We start from the raw sequence: 22,626 nt of genomic DNA on the forward strand, positions 1-22,626 counted from the left end.
CAGTTTTACATGATCCGCCTATTCATTGAACGCGGGAACTAAAACGCAAGGCGACGTAAACTGTGACGTCACATTTAGCCTCGGTTTTTTTCTCTTTTTCAAAGCAAACAATTATAAACAACAATAATACATTCCGTATGCAATGAAAAAGGCCGTTAAAACTAAACAAAATTAACCAATAAATTAAAAATGGTAAAAAAGTAACCGTAATTTTATCGTATATTCTTATTCAAAGAAACTCATGAACTCGTTCATTTATTTAGTCGTATTACGGTTTTATATGTATTTATTTGCTAAAACCTGTTACAATGATAATTATACTATTCACTTTGAACAAACTGAGTGTTTAAATTACGAACTGCACGTTAGAGTCTTCTATTATTGGCATTCAAAATAAAACACGAATAACTGTTGAAGCAGGTAAGAAAAAATAAATGGCGGCGCCCATATGGATCACGAAAATTTCAGTGAACGTATATAGAGATTATCTCTTTTTCTTTTGCTGATTTTGACTTTTTTCTTTTACATACGTGTTACCTTTAGAGCCGTGCTTCGCTGACGGGCCTTCGGCCCGTCCGAGCTTCGCTCGGTATGAAGAGTGAAACCAAAGCTTGAGGTATTGGGTCAGAAAGCATTCTAAAATCCTATCTAATACTTTTATACATAATGAGCCTATGGTTGTCTGCTGTTCTCCAATTAAGACATGGTTATTGTAATATGTATACGGTGTGACCGTTGGACCGAGCGAAGCATGTAATGGTCACTGCAGTGTCCCAAGTGGTAATCATAATTCCGTTAAGTATGGCAGGTTATGATTCATTTAAAAATATATATTTTTAATGAAATTTTCCTTGCGCTAAAAACCCAGTAACATCTCAATATTAAAGGGGTTTATATGGGGACAACAGCTTTACAGGATCCGCCTATTCATTGAACACGGGAAATAAAACACAGGGCGACGTAAACTGTGTATTGTGACGTCATATTTAGCCTCAACCTTTTACAAAGCAAACAATTATAAACAACAATAATACATTCCGTATGCAATGAAAAAGGCCGTTATAAAACTAAACAAAATTAACCAATAAATTCAAAATGGTAAAAATGTAACCGTAATGTTATCGTTTATTATTATTTTAAGAAACTCATGAACTCGTTCATCTATTTAGTCGTATTACGGTTTTATATGTAATTATTTGCTAAAACCTGTTACAATGAAAATTATACTATTCACTTTGAACAAACAGAGTGTTTAAATTACGAATTGCACGTCAGAGTCGTCTATTATTTGCATTCATAATAAAACACGAATAACTGTTGAAGCAGGTGATGAAAAAATAAATGGCGGCGCCCATATGGATCACGAAAAATTCAGTGAACGTATATAGAGATTGCCTCTTTTTCTTTTGCTGATTTTGACTTTTTTCTTTTACATACGTGTTACCTTTAGAGCCTTGCTTCGCGGACGGGCCTTCGGCCCGTCCGAGCTTCGCTCGGTATAATAGGCTGTTCTCCAAAGACATGGCTATTGTATAATTGGCAAAATACCATCATACTGAAACTCATGTCAATTTCGTTAAAAACTCAAAATATCAATATTACAGTTCTCTTCATTGTAACTGCATGTTGTTTACATTACAGTGTACGTACAGTGCTCCCTCGATATATTGTAAAGTCAGGAATGATGTGGCATATTTATAATTGTGAAGAACTAATTGTTGGATATAATGTAATAAATTCTTGTGAATACATTTTTAAAAGGAGTTTGGAGTTAAACTTTTCGAGTTACTGTCCAGAAACCATATTTGTCTGAAGTTTTCAATCCATTTTCGGTCACTGTGACCTTGACCTTTGACCTATTTTCTCCAAAATCAATAGGGATCTTCCTTATCTGGTACATAACAATATCTTTAAGTATCATTTGATTCGGATTTAAACTTTCTGAGTTATCATCCGGAAACCAAATTTTTCTGAAATTTTCATTCTATTTTCAGTCACCGTGACCTTGACCTTTGACCATTTTTCTCCAAAATCAATAGAGGTCTTCCTTACCTCGTACCCAACAATATATCAAAGTTTCATTTGATTAGATTGTAAACTTTTTGAGTTATCATCCGGAAACCAACTCTTGACGCCCGCCCGCCCACCCATCCGCATCACCAAACCAATAGCCGAGTTCAACTTCGTTGCAACTCGGCTAAAAAAGCTGGCAATATATGGAGGGAGCACTATATATTGACATGATTATCACATGCTGAATATCATATCATTGTAGATGTACAGTATATTTACGGTCAATACAAAGGGCAAGGTAAATGTTGTACTTTGATGCATTGTGTTGACTAAGAAAATGTCAGTTACTGAGTAACTGTTTTTATTAGTAAATGACTGAATATAATCTAAAACACCAAAACTGGCTACTACAGCTTACGAGATCGATACCTGATTGGCCATCATTGTTAGCAGCTGGAGTACAAGACCTAGTCAAAAGTGCTTAGAAACATGAGTTTACATTGAATGACCAAAACAGAATGTCGTATTAGCAAAACACGAAATGCAAGCTAGATGTGTATCAATTTTCTCATAATCACTTAATATGTATGAAGGTATATCGCAAAATAAAGACCGTTGCATTCCTTTGATCTTTGCAATTGAATTACCTGGATATCCTAAGTGAACAGTATAATTTTTCTTGGTACAATCTCCATATGATTTCTTTGATTCCCAATCAATGAATACATCACTGGTGTCCCCATTTTGTGAAGCATGGTCTGTGTTGAGGTGTAGGGGATACATGGTGGGCCAGGCTTTGGTGCTACAATTATAAGTACACCACTACAGACCTAATTTTTTAATGATGATGCATGTACATGAAAAGTAAGAAAATAGTAAACACAGCTGTCCCTGGCTAGAACACAGCTTGTAGCAGCAAACTTTAATTGCTTTTACCCATGCCTGTACTCATGGAAGACCTACTAAAATGTCAAAAAGATTACACATACAGTAGAGGCTTGTTACTCAGAACACTTTGGTTATTAGCAAAATTGAATATTTAATTGAATCGCATATTTTACATCTTCATGTCAGCAATCAATAAGCTTAACTTCATTGATGTATAATATGAGATAACAAAGTGCTTTGTTAAATAAGTCATGATGATGTTTAAAACATTTACATGTATTTCAGAGCACTGAAATTGAAATATTCATGTCCTTTGTGGTTATTTACATGCACAATTTGTATATTTAATTAGGGCTATCTAAAATATGGTCAATTAAAAAACTCAGCACAACAAACTATACATCGCACATTCTAAAGGTCCATCAAACTCTACATGTAATTGAACGAAATAACGCTTAATTAAAACCGTCCCAGCTCATTTATTACAAAGTAATCCGCTTTGATCTGACCATGCACACTTATTATTTTGATCTGCTAATAACTGAATCATCATAATGAGAATCAATCGTACGTACACAGGTACACTGTACATACAGGGGCGTCAGCAAGTATTTGAAATTAGGGAGGCAAACTGCATCGAAAGGGAGAGGGGAGGGAAGGCTGTTTTGACTTAAATTTAAATTTCCACCAGAATCTTGATATCTTTTTCTAGGGAGAGGGCTTAAATAATCTATGCCTGCTGCCCGATCCCATTCACTTTGTGAATAAAATATAGTCTAAAAAAAAAGATATCTTTTTCTCATTTTGTCAATGTCTTATCTAACACCACCTGATAAAAAACAAAGCAAATGATAAAGTCTAAACTGATCCAAATCAGGTTATACTCATATCATATGCCCCAGAATTAGTCATTCCTTAAACCAAAATATAAGTAAATACCCACACAAGTAATAGTATATAATGAAGAAAAATCAGAATGCCATTCTGATTTTTCTTTCTAAACCTTGAAGTACACTTATACTGAGGAATTTCTACCATGGTATATGGATCTTCCAACTCTGTCTTGCTGGGTTCAACAACTACCGTTGTGGCAATGTCTCATACATCAGGAAGATTCTACCACGTGGATTCTTCAATTCAGCAAGTGTTTTTCTACATGGGTGACTGCATGAGCCAATTTTATCTAATATGTTTTCTGATTGTTTTGAATTATTGTACATTTTTTGCAATAGATGTTGTTAGATAAAGAACTTAAAACAAACCATGCTTATGTTATGTGTTAGAACTAAATATATATATATATACAGTAAAATACCTGTATCTCAAAGTCCAAGGGTCTTCGGAAAAAAATTGAGATATCCAGGGCTTCAAGATATTCGAACTTGTCTTCTAATTTCATTTAAGTGACTTCATCTGAGTTTCTATATATATACTCATTTGATGCATAGCACTTGCACTATGAATAATAATAACGATGTCTTCTAAAGTTTTTTTCATCCCAGTAATAAATTAATTAAAGTTATTGTAGTACATGTAATTCAAAGAAAAACATTTCCATTTCTTTTCCCCATAAAACATTCCAATGCATATACAGTTTGTATCTAAATATAAATAAGAAATGTTTGTAAAACATATATGCCCCCCCCCCCCCCCCCCCCCCCCCCAATGGTGCAAAATTAAAAAGGGTTATACACATGCATCATTTAATTGATAGTAGTGCCAAACCAATTCAAGATATTGAGCAGACAATATCTTCCTTTGTCCAAAGTGAACTGACCATGTGACCTAAAAATCAATAGTGGTCATCTACTCCTTATGCTGTACCAGTGTACCAAGTTTGGTCTCAATCAAGCAATGATTATTAAAATATAGAAGACAATATATTACTATGTCCAGTTAAACCCATGACCTTTGACTATATGAACCCAAATTTGATAAGGGTCATCTACTCCTTATGATGTACCAGTCTATCAAGTTTGATGTCTGTCAAGCAAAGTATTCTCAAGATATTGAATGGACAGTATATTCCTATGTCCAGTTTGACCCTTGACCTTTGACCTCAAAATCGATAGGGGTTATCTACTTCTTAAGATGTACCAGTATACCAAGTTTGATGTCTGTCAAGCAAAGGGTTCTCAAGATGTACATGCATTACCTAAGTAAACATCTAATTACCACGGCCACACTAACCTCCGGCATTCAACAAATCCAGGTATGGTCCAAGCAGAAATAATTATAGGCTTGGGTAACGGTATGTACGCTGCCATCACTTCAAGAGATCAAGAGCAAAAAACAATGAAATATGTTTTATGGAACCCAATTTCACTTCGAGAGATTGAGAATTTCTCGAGACTGATAGTAAATTTGCCTAGTTATATACATGTAGAGAGAAAAATCAGGACCCCGAGTTCACTTCGTGAGATCGAGAACTTCGAGAGATCAAAGTTCGAGCCATGAAGAGTCGCCTGTATAAAAATTCAGTTTTCACAAAAATTCTTTTGGAAGATGATACATCTGGATTAATGGCATCCAGATTAACAAAGCCCAACTGTACTAAATTCCTTAACATATGTGAGTAATCAATATTTGTGTTACTGTTCATAACAATAAGCAACAAATAAAATCTGATTTGAATTACATTTGATTCCTCTGGAAACTTTTTTCAATAGTATTTTTGATTTATTCTGAGGAAGAATTATTGTTAAGTGTCTGATGTGACATAAAACAGCTAATCTGACAATCCCATGTTAAGAGCTGTATTCTAAATGAGTTGGTAAATCTTGAGAAGTGATCTTGAAATGTATTGATGTCTTGAACTTCAGGATGTAGTTGCAGGACAGTTAGTTACCTTTAACAGACAGTTAACTTCCCATTAACTCTTACATTTAAATAGTGTTAACTACAGTCCACTCCACTTACATTGAAGTCGGTTATATTGAACTATCTGTTTTATTGAAATTAAAATAAATCCCCCAGTAGCAATATTTGTGTATTTCAGCATTGGTCATATTGAACTTTGGATATTGTGAAGAATTCAGGTTGGTCCCCTGAATTTCATTATATCCAGAGTAGACTGTAGATGTTAACTGTCAGTTAAACTTAACTCATCTTCATGCAACTGGGTCCACAACATTAAATATAAAGCACCAGATATTTTTCAAAGAAAGATACTGTAAAGTAATATTACAGCCTTCTTTGACAGGAATGTCATCATTCAAACATTCCCATTGTGTAATGTAAAAATGAGAACTTAATGTAGCTCATTACACTAAAATTTAATTTAATGGCTCGTTAAAATACCTCTTATGAAGTATGATTTTACCATCGAAAGAGTGATACAAGCTCTCAATTATTTTATATGAATTTTTTGTGATTTTTCCCGGAAGGATAAAAAAGATAATTTCTTTTCAAATAAGAGATTCTTGAGTCCAAATTTTGCTGTGATTAGGTGCATGATATGAATATCTAATAAAACATGCCTAAAATGTTCAGATTTTTTAGACAAAAAATATTTATGAAAATTGAAAACGTTATTTGTTAATATATTTTAAATCTACAGATAAAATCTTCAAAAAACATGTCAGTTAGAAAAGAGATATATCAAAGAAATATACTATAAATAGAAATTGAAACAAAATGACCATATATTACATATAAATGTAATCACTATATTTAAAATGGAGAAAAAGGTACCGATCCCGATCAAAATTGATAGAAATGACTTAAATAATCATAATGTTGCTAACTGTATGCACTGTTCATTAAGAAATTAGTTTCCTTTATAAAGGTGTTTAACGTTAAATTTGTAAACTATTTTACATCAAGGGAATGTGGTTTTCTGATTACAATTATGTTCTCTATGACTACTTTTTTATAATTCCGATCGGGCTTAATACGCCAGTTTCGAGATAAGAGCTCTCCTGTGTAGGAGGTACATTTAGTAGAATTTTGAGGGCCTACGTGGGACAGAGTGAACCTTCTGTCAGTGAGGAAGATGATAAAATGTATTAAAAGCGGCTTCTTTTTAAATATGTAAATATTGGAAACACAAAATACTATTGAAAGAAATGTTTTACTAAAGCAGAAACATAAAAACAATGTCATATTTGAAAGTAATATCCAGGATATGATACCTACGACCAATAAAATTACGTGATATAATAAGAATTCCATGTATCTAATTACTCCCTGAATACTTATCACTTACTTACTTTGTTTATCAATTGAATTTGGGTGATGAAACAGCGTATGACAGACTTAATGAGTACATTCACTTATGCAGTGATGAATATTCGTCCCACTCCCGCATGTAAACAAATTGTTTCGCACCTTACTATGTACAAGAGTTCTTCAAAGGGAAATAACTCGAGCATATCTTGAAACCGGCGTATTGGTTCAAATTTGAAAAATCGTAATATTTCTGAATTTTGACCATTTCATTTCAATTTCTTTTTAAAATATATTTCTCTGATATATCATTTTTCTAACTGACATGTTTTTTGAAGATTTTATTAGTAGATTTAAAAAATATTAGCAAATAACGTTTTCAATTTTCATATCTTTTTATTTAAAAAATTAAAACGTTTATCCGATTCGTTTAGGCATGTTTTCTTAGATCTTCATATTATGCATGAAATCACAGCGAAATTTGGACTCTAGAGTATCTTATTTGCAAACATAGTACTTTTTTTACCATTCCGGGATAAATCACAAAAAATTCATATAAAATACTTGAGAGCTACATGTAGTATCACTTTTTCGATGGTGAAATCATACTTCATAAAAGGTGTTTTAACGAGCCATTAAATAAAAAATTAGAGCAATGAACTACCTTAAATCAACACACGAAAAATTATTTCTTCTGAATATCATATATGTATTAATTTTTTGACTATTGTAATTTACTTGAAATTTCTGCTGAAATGTTTTGCCAGATTTGATATCAAAAAACATCAAGAGGCCCACAGGCCTTATTGGTCATCAGAATACTAGTGAAAAAGTATCACTACTTCCATGGGCTATGATATCTTGAAAAAAAATTCCTGTTCTGAATTCTAATGTTCAGCAACAGTATAAACAAGATGTGTTCTTAAAACTTCACTGCCCTCAAAAATGCATACACTGATGAAAGGCTTTAAATGATAGGTGTATTAACATCATAATATCAAAAGATATGACCAATTTGGACTCATCCTAAGGTCGTAACCCTGGGTTATGAAATTCACCATTTTTTGTATATCCTTTTCTGCTATCTCTAAGTATGCATTTAGATTTTAGACAGTATCAGCAAACTTACACATGCATACTATATACTAAGTTTGGCCCCACCCTGGGGTCAGAACCCTTACTCTGGGGAAAATCAAATTTACAATTTTGGTAAAAGACTACCTGCTCTATCCATTTAGCACTATATACCAAGTTTGGCCCTGTCCTGGGGTCAGAACCCCTACCCTGGGGATCATGAAATTCACAATCTATGCCCCCCTTGTTCCAAATATGCTTCATACCAAATATGAAAAGAATTGGAATGAAAGTTATCAAGAAGAAGTTAAAAAAGTCAATTGTTCACACATTTCATAACTGACCATTTAGGCCCCACCCTGATACCAAAACCCCTACCCCTGGGATCATCAAATTTACAATTTTGGTAAAGGACTACCTGCTCTTTCTAAACATCTATTTAGTGTCAATATAGTATCAACAGCACTAAAGAAGATGTTATTTAAGTGTTTTACACATAAACACTATATACCAAGTTTGGCCCAGCCCTGGGGTCAGAACCCCTAACTCGGGGATCATGAAATTTACAATTTTGGTAGAGGCCTTCCTGCCCTCCATCACCATGCATTTAGTTTTTCTTACACATGTGCGGTTCTTCAGAAAAAGATTTTTGAAAATAGGTCAATTTTGGGCAGTTTTTGCCCCGGCCCCAGGGATGCTGGAGTCCTGAAATTTACAATTTATGTCCCCCTTGTCCCAACGATGCTTCATACCAATTTTGAAAAGAATTGGACTGGTAGTTATTAAGAAGAAGTTACAAATGTTCAATTCTTAACGCACGACGGACGACAACAGAGTTCAACCAATTGCAAAAGGTCACCTGAGTTTACTCAGGTGACCTAAAAATAGATGCATCGGTTGATATATATTTTTTTGGCTTAGTTTGGTTGTTGTAAGTACAAACATAAAATTCCTTTAAAATATATATAATTTGATTTTCTTAATAAACAAATGTTGATCTCCCCAGCTCCCAAAATTTAAGTGCTTCAAATTACACCCCCTTCCCCTTAATGTACTGTATGGTATGGAGGAAAAAGCATGAGCAGGAACATAGACATTAAGAACTGCACTTTATGCATTGAGGAAAAATATGGAGAAAAGATTCAACATCGATGTGACCAATGTCACTGTTGTATATCATATGATACAAAAATTACTGACTGTCATGTTGAAGTACCAGTTGGAAAGTGAACATACCCTTGTACATAAAAAAGTACAAAACACTCCTCTTTGATCCACTGTAAATTGTAGGAAAACATAAGATCCCTGGGTCAGAACAATGTGATTATTATCAAATGATAATGAAGTATTGTACAAAATTTCAAGGCTATCAAATAAGGAGGAGAAGTGTTCACAAACTATTTTACACCCTCTACTCCTCTTAGATCCACTATGATTTTAAGGATAACAATTGGATCCTTCTGTCCCAACAATATGCACATCTACAAATGGTAATGAAGCATTGAACAAAGTTTTAAGTCTATTGGATAAGCAATATAGGAGGAGAAGTGTTCACAAGATACTTTACATCTTCCACCCTTTTTTGATCCACTATAACTTTTAGGAAAATATCTGGATCCTCACATTCTGACAATATGCACATCTACATATGGCAATTTAATTAGCATTGTACAAAGTTTAAAATCTATCCGATAAGCCATATAGGAGAAGTGTTCACAAGCTGTTTTACATCCTCCACCCCTCTTAGATCCACTATAACTTTTAGGAAAATAATTGGATCCTCAAGTCCTGACAACATGCATATCTACAATGACAATTAAGCATTGTACAGATTTTCCAGTCTATCAAATAAGCCATACAGGAGGAGAAGTGTTTATAAGATTTGTGATAGACAGACGGATAGACTGAAAGAAAGTATAAAAACAATGTTGCTCCCTGTAGGAGGGGAGACATAATTTGGGAGTAGTATAGTGAAATCATTAGATTTCGTGGAACTCAATTTTTGTGTATTTCATTGGTACTCCTATCACACAAATTTCAAACCACGAAATACAAATATAATTTATATAATGTGCAGAAATCATATCCACAATTTTACATTCCAACAAAACTGTAAAATCTCGACAATCCACAAAATTGGCCCCCAAGATTTTAAATGATTCCACAGCAAATTTTCTATGATATTCAAAAGTTAAACTCCCTCTATATTTATCCTCAGTTTTGGACTTATTTGAGAAATTGTGGGAATAAATTACATTCCATACAGTAAATTGTATTCATTTTACTTACCGTAGCATAAAAATAAAAATTTTGTTTCATTTTCATCATTTTGAAAAAATGTTTGAAGCAAAGAGTTGTTAAGGTCTGGTAAATCAGACACAAGAAGCTGTCACTGGACTGTGAAATATACAAGAAGCTGTCACTGGACTGTGAAATATACAATGAAATATACAAGAAGCTCTCACTGGACTGTGAAATATACAAGAAGCTGTCACTGGACTGTGAAATATAGGTCTATGTGCTATATGTACTTCATTTGCTATACAAAACACATGCATAAAGTTGCTAATTAATCGTTTTCTTTACTTGTTCAAATAGACAGCAAGATCAACACACAGGTCATTAAGATCTATATGCTCCCAAATCTACTATCCAGGCATACAATAGAAGAATGCTTTATTGAAGGCTACTCACCAGAACAGCTTCCTCTGCAGTTTCCAATACCAATGGCTATAGTAGTTGTATCTTATTTTATCATATATGAACTCCACTCTACACCCCGGAGCACTTATTTCCAAAGATCTGTTTTTTGTTGAAGTCTTGTTCACATAAGAGAAGTAGTCCTATAAAACACACGAGACCCAAAAGTCACAATGCTCACCTGATTTACTCTTTATAAAGAGAGAGACCATCTTGTTATTAACTTTGTACTCATTATCAAACAGGCCTGGCTACTGTACAGATTGTGTAGAAACAATATGAGGATTTTATCCCCGATCTTAACCTCACCCTAATCCCAAGGTCCATGAAAAAAAAAATCTGATTCAGAACATTTACATAATGATGTGATTTAGTGTCGCTCTACTCCTTTTGAAAATATTCTTTTTTTTTCAAATTTCCTATAAATTCTCATGTACAACTTTGATTTGCTATTGAAGCCAACCCAACTCGCATATGAATCTGTACTACATTGGAATGCTTGCATATTCATATATCTTATCAGTGGTCTTTGAAAAGAAAAATTTTCAACACCAACATAAAATTTGATCCCATATCCTACCCTAGGTCACAATTTAAAGAAAATTAAATCTGCAGTACCTGATGATGCTTGTGTAATCATGACAAATCATGTCCTGGTCTTGAAATATGAAAATTTTTGCATAGAATTTCCTAAGATATTGCCATAAATAAGTTTGATCCCCTATCCCCCCCCCCCCCCCCCCACCTGGGCCCATAAATTGAATAAACTGAAATCTGCACTATCTGCAAATGGATGCATACTGATATGACTAATCATGACACTGCTGGCCCTAAGGAAATCATTTTTTAAAGATTTTTCCTTTACTTTACATCCCCATGTAAAACTTTAACCCCCTAATATGACCCTACCCTACCCCCAGGGTCATTGATTTCAACAACTCTGAACATGAATTACCAGAGGATGCTTGCCTATAAATATGACTATTCATGACCTAGCTGTGCATAAGAAGAACATTTTTAAAGACTATTCACTAATAGATTCCCATGTAAAACTTTGATCCCCAATTGTGGCCCCAACCCTACCCCTGGGGGCCACAAACTGAACAAACTTTAATCAGGACATTTTGAGGATTCTTGCATAGTATTATAACTAAACAAAGCCTTGCTGTATTTAAGAAGAAGATTTTAAAAGATGTTTTCTTATTTATCCCCATGTAAAACTTCTATTCCCTTTCAATGGATCCATCCTTCATAGCCCTGGGGGCCATGGTTTGAAAAATTTTGAATCTTCACTCATCAAGGAAGCTTTCATATTTAAGAGAAGAAGATTTTTAATTGATGCCATCATATTTTCACTAATTCTGAATTATCTCCCCTTTGAAAAGGGTGGGACTCTTCATTTGAACAATATGAATCCCCTTTACCTTTATGACAAGTTAGGTTGAAATTGGTCTTGTGGTACTGGAGAACAAGTCAAAAATTTGTAAAATTTACAGGCAATAGACAGATGGACGCTGGACAAAAGGTGGTTAGAAAAACTCACTTGAGCTTATAGCTCAGGTGAGCTAAAAGAAAGGTTAAAATTTACATCATACACAAAATTTACTACCAATCTCTGCAAGGACTGATTTTAATTTAAAATAGTTTTTAATAAACAACTGTGCAACCCTCTCCCCCGTTTGTTTTCATTAAATTAATAACTCTCAAAGTTTATTCATTTATCAAAAGCCTAAGGTGCAAAGAGCAAATATTACATTTAGTAGATCACTTGTTTTCATGGTCTGGTACAACCACAAAAGCAGGGTCATGGTTTGAACAAATTTGAATTTTCAATACATAAAGAATTAGCTTTTTTTTTGCTAGTTTTGACTTCTCTGGTAAGTGCAGGTTCTTGAGATAATTTTTTGAACTCCCTACTCTGTTTTCATAATCATTAATCAGCCCTTGGGTCTTCATTTAAACTAAGTTGAAATTCTGTTTATCCAAGAATACTTTGTGGCAAAATTGGTTGAAATTGGCCCTGTAGTTCTTGAGAAGAAGTTACAAGAGGTCCACAGGCCTTATCGGTCACCTGAGTACTTGTGAAAAAGTATCACTACTCTCAAGGGCTATGGAATCTAGAAAAAATTTCCTGTTCTGAATATCTAAGCTAAATTCTAATATTCAGCAACAGTATAAAACAAGATGTACGTGTTCTTAAAACTTTAATACCCTCAAAAGTGCATACACTTACGAAAAGCTTTACATAATATAATAGGTGTATTAACATTAAAACATTAAAAGATATGACTAATTTGGACCCATCCTAGAGTCAAAACCCTGGGTTGTGAAATTCACCATTTTTTGTACATCCTTTTCTGCTATTCCTAAGTATGCATTTAGATTTTATACAGTATCAGCAAACTTTACACATAAACACTATATAGTAAGTTTGGCCCTGCCCTGGGGTCAGAACTCCTGCCCTGGGGATCATGAAATTTACAATTTTGGTAGAGGCCTTCCTGCTCTACATCATAATGCATTTAGTTTTTCTTACACATGTGCAGTTCTACAGAAGATTTTTGAAAATTTGTCAACTTTAAGCAGTTTTTGCCCCGCCCCTAAGACCCCAGGGGTGCAGGAGTCCTGAAATTTACAATTTATGTCCCCTTTGCCCGATAGATGCTTTATACCCAATTTGAAAAGAATTGGTATGGTTAGGTTATGAAGAAGTTAAAAATGTTCAATTGAAGAAATCTGAAAACCCTTCACCCAAGGATGCTTACTGGTAGGTTTGGTTGAAATTGGCCTAATGTTTCTGAAGAAGAGGTCAAAAATGTTAAAAATTTACAGACAAACAGACAGACAATAGGTGATCAGAAAAGCTCACTTGAGCTTTCAGCTCAGGTGACCAAAAATGCATTGGAAATGTACAACCCACACACATATCTCTATGTATTATCAATTTACAGATATCCAATAATAAATTCATTAAATGTTTCCATTACCTTAGCCATAAACCCATACAAAAGCTGTCCTTTGCTCATGACACGAATACCCCAATCTTTTTTATCCTGCCTTTTCCCATTCACATTATTCCAAATATCCTTATTAATCAGCTGAAACTTTAGGTCTTGGTTTTGTGTTACAAAACTGGTAGAAAATGAAGCCCAGTTAAAGTTTGTAACATTCAGATTGAACACTTGGCGTCCTTTCTCATCTAAAAATAAGAGAGTTTCTGAAGAAAATACCACTTTCCTGTTTATAAGCAAATAATTAATTTTTGCATAAATCCAAAAGACACTGTCTTGTAAAATCAAAAACTGTTCATTTTTATTGATCTATCACTAATTCATGTATGTGTATTATTAACGTCCTTCTACAACACTCCAGGTTCTGAGTTCTTTTGACGTGACACTGACTGGTGATTTTACTCATCTAAGGAATCCGCAGTATTACGGCACATGTATATTATTATTGCAAACCTCACATTATATTTCTGACATCATTGTCTATTTTGCATCTCATCTATACATCCACGATCAGTGTCAAAGCCTGAGTGAAACTGGTATGCTGTGGCATTAGATAGTATACGAGACAAAATACTGCAGACTCTCTTCACATACGCATGTTGCATGCACTACTTACAGAAAGGTATTTACATAAAAAAAATTGATTGTTTGTATGTTGTTTTATGTCCCATGTGGAGATGTCACCTACTCCAGGTGAAGTACCGAAACTTTGACCTATGCAAGACAATCAAAGCTGAAGTAGTGAGAGTTCTTAATCGTGTCTACACCTATCATGACACTGGGTCATACATGAAAGACTCCTGATTCTCACTTCTAATACCGGATGCTTAGCAAATGAACAATTTTTGGTTGGGTGCAGTGCCCAAATCATGAACTGAACCTGGAACTTCTCAATGCAAAGCAAGTGCTATAACAACTATGCTTCAATGACTGGTAATTAAAATGAAAGAAGTTTCTGAAAAATTGAATAGGCTGACTTTTGCAACTTCAATAAATCTTTTAGATGAATATTACCATTAATAGGAATTAAATTTTGGTGATTTGTTTTCTGTTATATTTGTAAGTCACCTTCTACAACTATATCCACATCTTCTGAATCCTTCTTCTTCTTGTACTCAGCAATAAACTTCAAATCTTTGAATGTACTGGAATACAACACAATGTAATGTGAATGCATGGAAAGGGCGTAATTGTACTTGTTGTCTTATGGAAGATGGAAAAACTTAATCCCCATCGTAGAATTTTTTTTTTGAAATCTGAATGTCAATAAAGAGCTCTAACACTGATCAAAAGGAATATATTTTCATACATTTCATTCCCAATATTCCACAGAGTAACAAACCACTGACATTTAGATAAGCAGGCAATATCTAACTTTCAATCCCAATACCTGAGTGTATAAAATTTACCACTATACCTATTTTTTCGAATGATGGCAGCAGAGAATGGACCAGACAGGGGAAAGTACGCATGTGTTGTGGAGGTGGTTACATTTGGGTATTCTGCAATAACACACACTTGTTGTTCTGTCAGCAAGGACCAATCATAGCAGTGTTCAAATTTCTTATGGTAATCTGGGAGAAAAGGGATTTCTTCTACATCTTTGCCATGAATCAAAACTAGCTTGATCCTGAAAACGAAATCTACATATTGTGTCATAAGATTAATGTTGACTTTGAAAATGTTTGTAATTTCTTTACCAGGGACAATATGTTTGTGACATGATGGTCAGAAAGAATATTAACTCATATCTTGATTGTTAGTCATAAATAAAACATTATAAATTTCTCACTTTACTGATGCCAGTTTCATTTGTGTTCCATCATCTTTGCTAAACAATGTCAGAATGTAATGTCTGAGGATTTCTTTTCCTGGTTTACCAGCCAAATATTTGGCTTCAAAATCTGCTTTTCCTCTCATTGTTCCATCTGTGACCATTCTGGCTTTCTTAGTAACCAGTCCAGGCAGATCTACCGTCATTTGTCCAAGAAATTCAAATGCCCATCTGAAAACATAGTCCATAAAGCAGGTAATGGCCCCATTAATTTTCTTGCAAGAGGTCTAAGGATGATTGCCATTATGCTCCCTTCCCCTAGCTGCTTTGATTTTACTAATAGCAAAGAATCTCATTATGGATGGTACTCCATTCAGTTGAAAGGGGACAGAAGACTGGTTTGGGCATTCATCCATGATTTATTACATTTACATAGAACATGCATGATACAAACAATAGACTAAGAATATATGAAATGTTTGAGTACAGAATTACAGTTTCTCCACAATCAAGGCTTTTCTACAACCATGGTTTCTCCACATTCATGGTAGTTTTCCTCCAAATTACAAAATATACTATTTTTCAACAACCAATCATAATTTCCTCTATATATGCACATCTACATAGTAAGTTCTAATAACTACAAATCTATTGAGCAGTTTCAGAGGAGTTGTACTGACAAGAACAGGACTGACAGACTGAAAACATTATACCTGCCACAACTTGTTAAACTCTTGGTTCCTAAGTTTTCCAATATATTTCTATGTAAAATTTGAAACTCCTGTTGTGGCCCTGGGAGTCCTGGTATGAATGTGAATCTACTTGTTTGTTAATCGTTGTAAAATAAAATTTGATCTAAGTTGAATCTACACCACATAAGGACACTTGGATATGAATTTTACAGATAGTACCCATGTTTTTCTTTAGAAGAGAATTTCAAAAGAATTTTCCTATACATTACTATGCAAAACTTTGAACCTTTATTCTAATCCCACTGCTCATTTTGAACAAGACGCCCACAGCCTTAACGGTCACCTGATTACAATAGCCCATACATAGACCTGTTGGGGAGTCTCATATTTGCATTTAAACCTCATCCTGAAGTCTTTTGTGCACAGTTTTATGATCTTTATAAATTGTATACAATCCCCACTTAATAACAATAGAAGGAAAGATGAAGTTTGAAGCATTTAAACCAAACCTTATTCACCCCCCCCCCTTATAAAATATACTTGTAATTATGGTATACAGCTGTATCCTCTCCTCTAAAAAATTATCCTTACTTATGGTCAACTTTGGACTGGATATCTACTGGACCAATACCCAGCAGAAACTTTTTCAGTGTGAGTTTGGCATTGACCTCTGTGGCAGCTGTGTGTGTTACAAGAACTGTCATATTCAGGGATGCCCCACTGACAGTTGGCAAAACTTTTGTCAAGTCCATGATTTTGGATGACCTGAAAGAATCAAAATTGAAAAACTTATAACAAAACTTTTTCTTTCATGTCTTAATCAGGAAATAAAGAACCTTTATCTTTGGACTTAACCTCGATCCTAAAACCAGTGAAACATACTTAATCTTTCTGATTTTTAAATCATACATTTATTGAAAGTGTTGTTTGAATGAAAAACTATCTATTCATGAATTTCTTATAGATATCAAAACACATATTTCAACATTAAAATATATGGCAACAAAAGACTGTAAACTTGAAGATTTCAAAAAGAAATGGGAAACTTGGACCAATATTCTGAATATAAAGCACTAATAGTATTTTACATCAAATCATGCAGACCCTGACTATTTGAATTCCTGACATTAAGGATTTATTTATATAATCTCAATGGTTCCAACTATGACAACTCTATTATTCAAATACTTCCAACTATGACAGTCTTATGTTTACTCTCCAACCATGACAACCTTATGTGCTCTCGCTCTCTCTCTCTCTCTCTCTCTCTCTCTCTCTCTCTCTCTCATATATAGTGATTATTTGTATTGTTTGGTTTCATGTATTAAGTAGAATGTGAATATAAGAAATAAAAAAATATTTCTCACAAAAGGGGGGGGGGGGATAAAGAACCCATATATGATGTAACAGGAAAGAAGAAAATGCAACAGACCAGACCAAAATTCGAACCTGGGACCCCTGAATCTCTAGTCAGGTGCTCTACCAACTGAGCTATTTGGCCACCAGTGATCGAACCCGCCTGAACACCACAAAACAAAATAAGATTGCGTCCTTTTTTAAAATTTAAGTTTTACTTAGGCTAAAAAAAGGCTGTTATCATATACAATGCAAAGTCCTTTGACCAAAACTTCCATTCTATAATTACCTAGTTTTGATGCGATGATAACCTTTGTTAAAATGAAACAACAGATTTTCCAGAAACTCATTTCCATTTTTCATCAAATCCGCACTCAAAAACTCTATGAAACTATGTACATCAGCATAAGCAACTTCACGACCTAAAAAGGAAACAAAACAATTTATATTTGTTGAGAGTTAACTATTGCATGAAAACTTATGTCAACAGGTCCATATATGTGGCTGTACTAAAGAGATGATCATTACACATTACCAAACAGTTTCCAGTGCAGAAGTCCTCCAAACTGCTCCTTGTTACTTTGGTAGTTAACACGCTGAAACAGATCTCTGAGTTCCTGCACCAAATGAGGATGAAAGTTACCGAACATCTCTTCTGGCTTCAATGGGTCGGACCGCTCCATCTCTTTCTTGAATTTCATGAAGACTGAGACCAAATTGTAGAAGCTGTTACTACTACCAAGGGAGGTACTGAGCAGTTGTTGCAGGTCTGAAAATTTCAATCTCAAAATCATTGCAGTTAAGAAATTCCAATAAATGATATAAATGTTTAGGAAATAAATTTTATTTTTGAAAATACATGATGGCATGAACCACAAAGCCTCACGCCAGCATCCTGAATAGAAAAGTCTTAAAGTGGGTCATGGTGCACCAATCCATCTGACATATGAACTGATTATGTATTTCTCTGAGAGTAAGGTTGTGACAAATGTTGGTGCAATATCTATCTATGATGATAAAAAGTCCAGGAAACCATTTGATCTACTTTTAGCCCTAAGGTAGGTCATGGTGCACTGATTAAGTTGAAATGTGAACTGATTGTGTATTTCTCTGAAAGGGAGGTTGTGCATGACTAAATTTCAGAGCAATACCTGTGACCATACCAAAAAAATCTGGAAAACTGTTGGACCTACTTCTATCCCTAAAGTACTGTATGTCATAGTGTGCCAATCCAGCTGAAATCTCAACTGCATTTGTCTTCCTCCGAAAGGAAGACTTTGACTAAATATCAGGACAATATCTGTATCCATAGTGAAAAAAAGCCCAAAAAACTGTTTGACTTATTTTTAGCTGAAAAGTAGGTCAAGGATAGACCAAGCCAGCTGAAATGCAAACTGCACTTGTATTCTTCCAAGAAGAAGCCTTTGACTAAATTTCAGGGCAAAATCTGTATCTATAATGAAAAAAAACCCGGAAAACTGTTTGACCTACATTTAGTCCTAATGTAGGTCACAGACAGACAGACCAATCCAGCTGAAATACAAACTGAACTTGTATTTCTCTGAAAGGAAGCTTATGTGTAAATTTCAGGGCAATATCTGTAATGAAAAAAAGTCCGGAAAACTGTTTGACCTACTTATAGCCCTAAAGTAGGTCAAGGATAGACCAATCCAGCTGAAATGCAAACTCACTCTTACAATTCTTGAGGGAGATATTGTGACCAAATTTCAAAGTTGTACATTCATCCGTTACGGAAAAAAGTCCGGAAAACATGACCTGGGAAGGACGGACAGCCAGCCAGTCAGCCAGCCGCATGGACAGCGCCATAAGATAATATGTCCCGTCTAATGACGGGCGTATAAAAACAAGAATAGAGCATCTCCTCTCAACTGGACATAAACATGACATCTAACCCGGGACATTTAACATCAACTGTAATAATCAAGCAATCACTTATGTCAATATATACAAGCATCTCATATTACTTATGTCCCCTTCAACTCCATAACACAGAGATAATAAAGGTAGTTGAAAAATTTAAACAAACGTCATTAGATACCGTGAATATCTGACCCCAGCTCCAGAATGTTGTATTTCTCTCCATAGTAGAAGTTTAACTTAAAGACGACGGACTGATAGGATGGGTAGACGGGATCATATACGACATTCATCTCCAGCTGAAGACCTTGGAAGGTGTCAGTCAGAGGCAATCTGGAAAACAGTCCGCAGTTAGTATCATCAACATTACCACAATTCTTTTATAAAAGCCAAAGAATATAACAACACATATTATCTTATGTTTGCTGCTCTATCCCTGGGATCACGAAATTTACAATTTTGGTAAAGGATTACCTGCTCCTTCTAAATATCCATTTAGTTTCGATTTAGTATCAATAGCATTAAAGATGATGTTATTTAAATGTTTTACACATTAATACTATATACAAAGTTTGAGATTTTTAAGACTGGCAAATTTTTGGCAGTTTTTGCCCCACCCCTTAGGCCCCAGGAGTGCGGGAGTCCTGAAATTTACAATATATGTCCCACTCACAGGGGCTAAGCCCGTTTGGGCCAATACTCTGTGATACCATAAATTATGGTATCACAGACTTTGAGCTCAAAACGGGCTTAGCCCCTGTGGTCCCACTTGTCCCAAAGATGCTTCATACCAAATTTGAAAAGAATTGGAAGGTTTCGTTATCAAGACATTGAAAATGTTCACTTAATTGTTAAACTAGCTCATTACACCAACATTATATCTAATAGCTCGTTAAAACACCACTTGAGAAGTACGATTCCATTATTGAAAGAGTGATACAAGCTTTCAATTATTTTACAATTAATTCATTGCGATTTTTTCTGCAATGATAAAAAGAGTGTTTTGTTTGCAAATAAGAGATTCTACAGTCCAAATTTCAGCTGTGATTTGACACATATGAATATCTAATAAAACATGCCTAAAGACTCAGATAGACATTTTAATTATTTCAATAAAAGAATATTTATGAAAATCTAAAATGTTATTTGTTATTTTTTTTTAAATCTATGGACAAAATCTTCAAAAACATATCAGTTTGGAAAAAGATATATCAAAGAAATATATTTTAAAAAGAAATTGAATTGAAATGGTCAAATTCAGAAAGCACTGACATGAATATAACAGGACATGTCAGTCTAAAGATACTTTCTATTTTTATACCAGAATCATCTGAATATATCAATCTAGTGATACTTTCTACTCATTCCCAAATATCTGGATGTACTGTAGCAATGCTGGGATATATTCCACTTAGGGACAAGATCAAAAGTTCAATGTCAGAGTAACAAAAAACTAAATTCACTGAGCTATCCAGGTAAATGGTAATTATTACTACAATATAAAATTTAAACGTATTATAGAAATGAAACAAAAACTTTTCATATCAAGGAGATGAAAAACTGATTTTAGAGAAAATGTCAGAAACATTGCATGTCATTAGTTGGAATATCATGCCCAGGGATTATGAAACAGAATTTAATAGACCAAGTCATGATTTACTTATTACCGTACAATAACCATAAAACTCAAATTGTAGTCAAAAGCACTGTGATAATATAATCTTGCAGAATGTTTAGATTTGAACTGTTTGACTATGAATACAATTTTAGCAATTTCTACAAAGTTTTAATGAAATAAGTTTTACAATGCTTCATGATATCAAAACTTATTCATACATAAATCAGTACTTTTCATTTACTTCATGCAACATTACTCTCTACTTACTTAAAATATCTGGACATGTCAATGTAATGTGACTTTCCATAAAGGAAAGAATAATCATAGGGCAACCTTCTTCTATCCTTCTTTATGATTTTTCTCCAAAGATCCCTGTAACTGTAAGATCAAAGCATTAAATAAGAACATCAAAGATCCCTGTAACTGTAAGATCAAAGCATTAAATAAGAACATCAAAGATCCCTGTAACTGTAAGATCAAAGCATTAAATAAGAAAATCAAAGATCCCTGTAACTGTAAGATCAAAGCATTAAATAAGAAAATCAAAGATCCCTGTAACTGTAAGATCAAAGCATTAAATAAGAAAATCAAAGATCCCTGTAACTGTAAGATCAAAGCATTAAATGAGAACATCAAAGATCCCTGTAACTGTAAGATCAAAGCATTAAATAAGAAAATCAAAGATCCCTGTAACTGTAAGATCAAAGCATTAAATAAGAAAATCAAAGATCCGGGTGAGTGAACTGTAAGATCAAAGCATTAAATAAGAAAATCAAAGATCCGGGTGAGTGAACTGTAAGATCAAAGCATTAAATAAGAAAATCAAAGTAATCCAGGGCCTATGTAAAAATTATGGAATATTAATACTTTGATCTTTAATGCAGTGTCCTAAAATCTGTCATCTACCTTTGCAGCAAATGAAAAAGAATACTACAAATGAAAAAGAATACTACAAATGATAAAGACTCTATTTGCCCACAAAAATCTACATCCAAGCTTTTGCTTAAAAGGACAACACATTATAACTGTCTTTCTGGGCTCCAATAAAACTCAAAATTTTAAAGTTTTAAAGAAAGGCAAAATCTCCCTTCATCTATTATATTACGAAGGTCATTAAAAAATTACCTAGACAATGTCTCTCTCATATATATAATATATATTTGAAAAATAAAATTCAACACATCATGGGATTTGAAATATCATTTATTTTATCAACCTGGGATGTTTCATTCTATTTGATCAAATAGTATCCATGATACATGTATATAATTTTAAAAATAGTATGTTCTTTTGCCATGGAGCATCATTACGTCAAAAACACAATTTTACAGCGTTATGTTTCACAGTTTCTAAAAATATTCTCCTCTACATTTCACACACAGCCTGAGGCGCCTTCTAGCTTATAGTCTAGGTATCTAGTGGGCTCCAACTCTTCTCATTTCCAAATGTTCAGTA

General features: G+C 34.0%; 1 protein-coding gene across 2 annotated transcripts in view; it reads right to left on the reverse strand.

The window, feature by feature from the left end:
• Positions 1-22,626, reverse strand: part of LOC125660671 (uncharacterized) — a 174,793-nt gene that overhangs the window by 135,747 nt on the left and 16,420 nt on the right. For both annotated transcript variants that reach the window (XM_056161979.1, XM_056161981.1), the window contains exons 14-24: positions 21,439-21,549; positions 19,735-19,886; positions 18,211-18,444; positions 17,965-18,097; positions 16,911-17,084; positions 15,646-15,858; positions 15,271-15,483; positions 14,922-14,998; positions 13,830-14,041; positions 10,837-10,985; positions 2,661-2,815 (exon numbers count right to left, since the gene is read on the reverse strand). In XM_056161979.1, the coding sequence (XP_056017954.1) occupies positions 2,661-2,815; positions 10,837-10,985; positions 13,830-14,041; positions 14,922-14,998; positions 15,271-15,483; positions 15,646-15,858; positions 16,911-17,084; positions 17,965-18,097; positions 18,211-18,444; positions 19,735-19,886; positions 21,439-21,549 (1,823 nt within the window). The remainder of the gene's footprint in view (positions 1-2,660; positions 2,816-10,836; positions 10,986-13,829; positions 14,042-14,921; positions 14,999-15,270; positions 15,484-15,645; positions 15,859-16,910; positions 17,085-17,964; positions 18,098-18,210; positions 18,445-19,734; positions 19,887-21,438; positions 21,550-22,626) is intronic.

This window comes from Ostrea edulis, chromosome 4 (assembly GCF_947568905.1).
Source record: "Ostrea edulis chromosome 4, xbOstEdul1.1, whole genome shotgun sequence".
Taxonomy (NCBI): domain Eukaryota; kingdom Metazoa; phylum Mollusca; class Bivalvia; order Ostreida; family Ostreidae; genus Ostrea; species Ostrea edulis.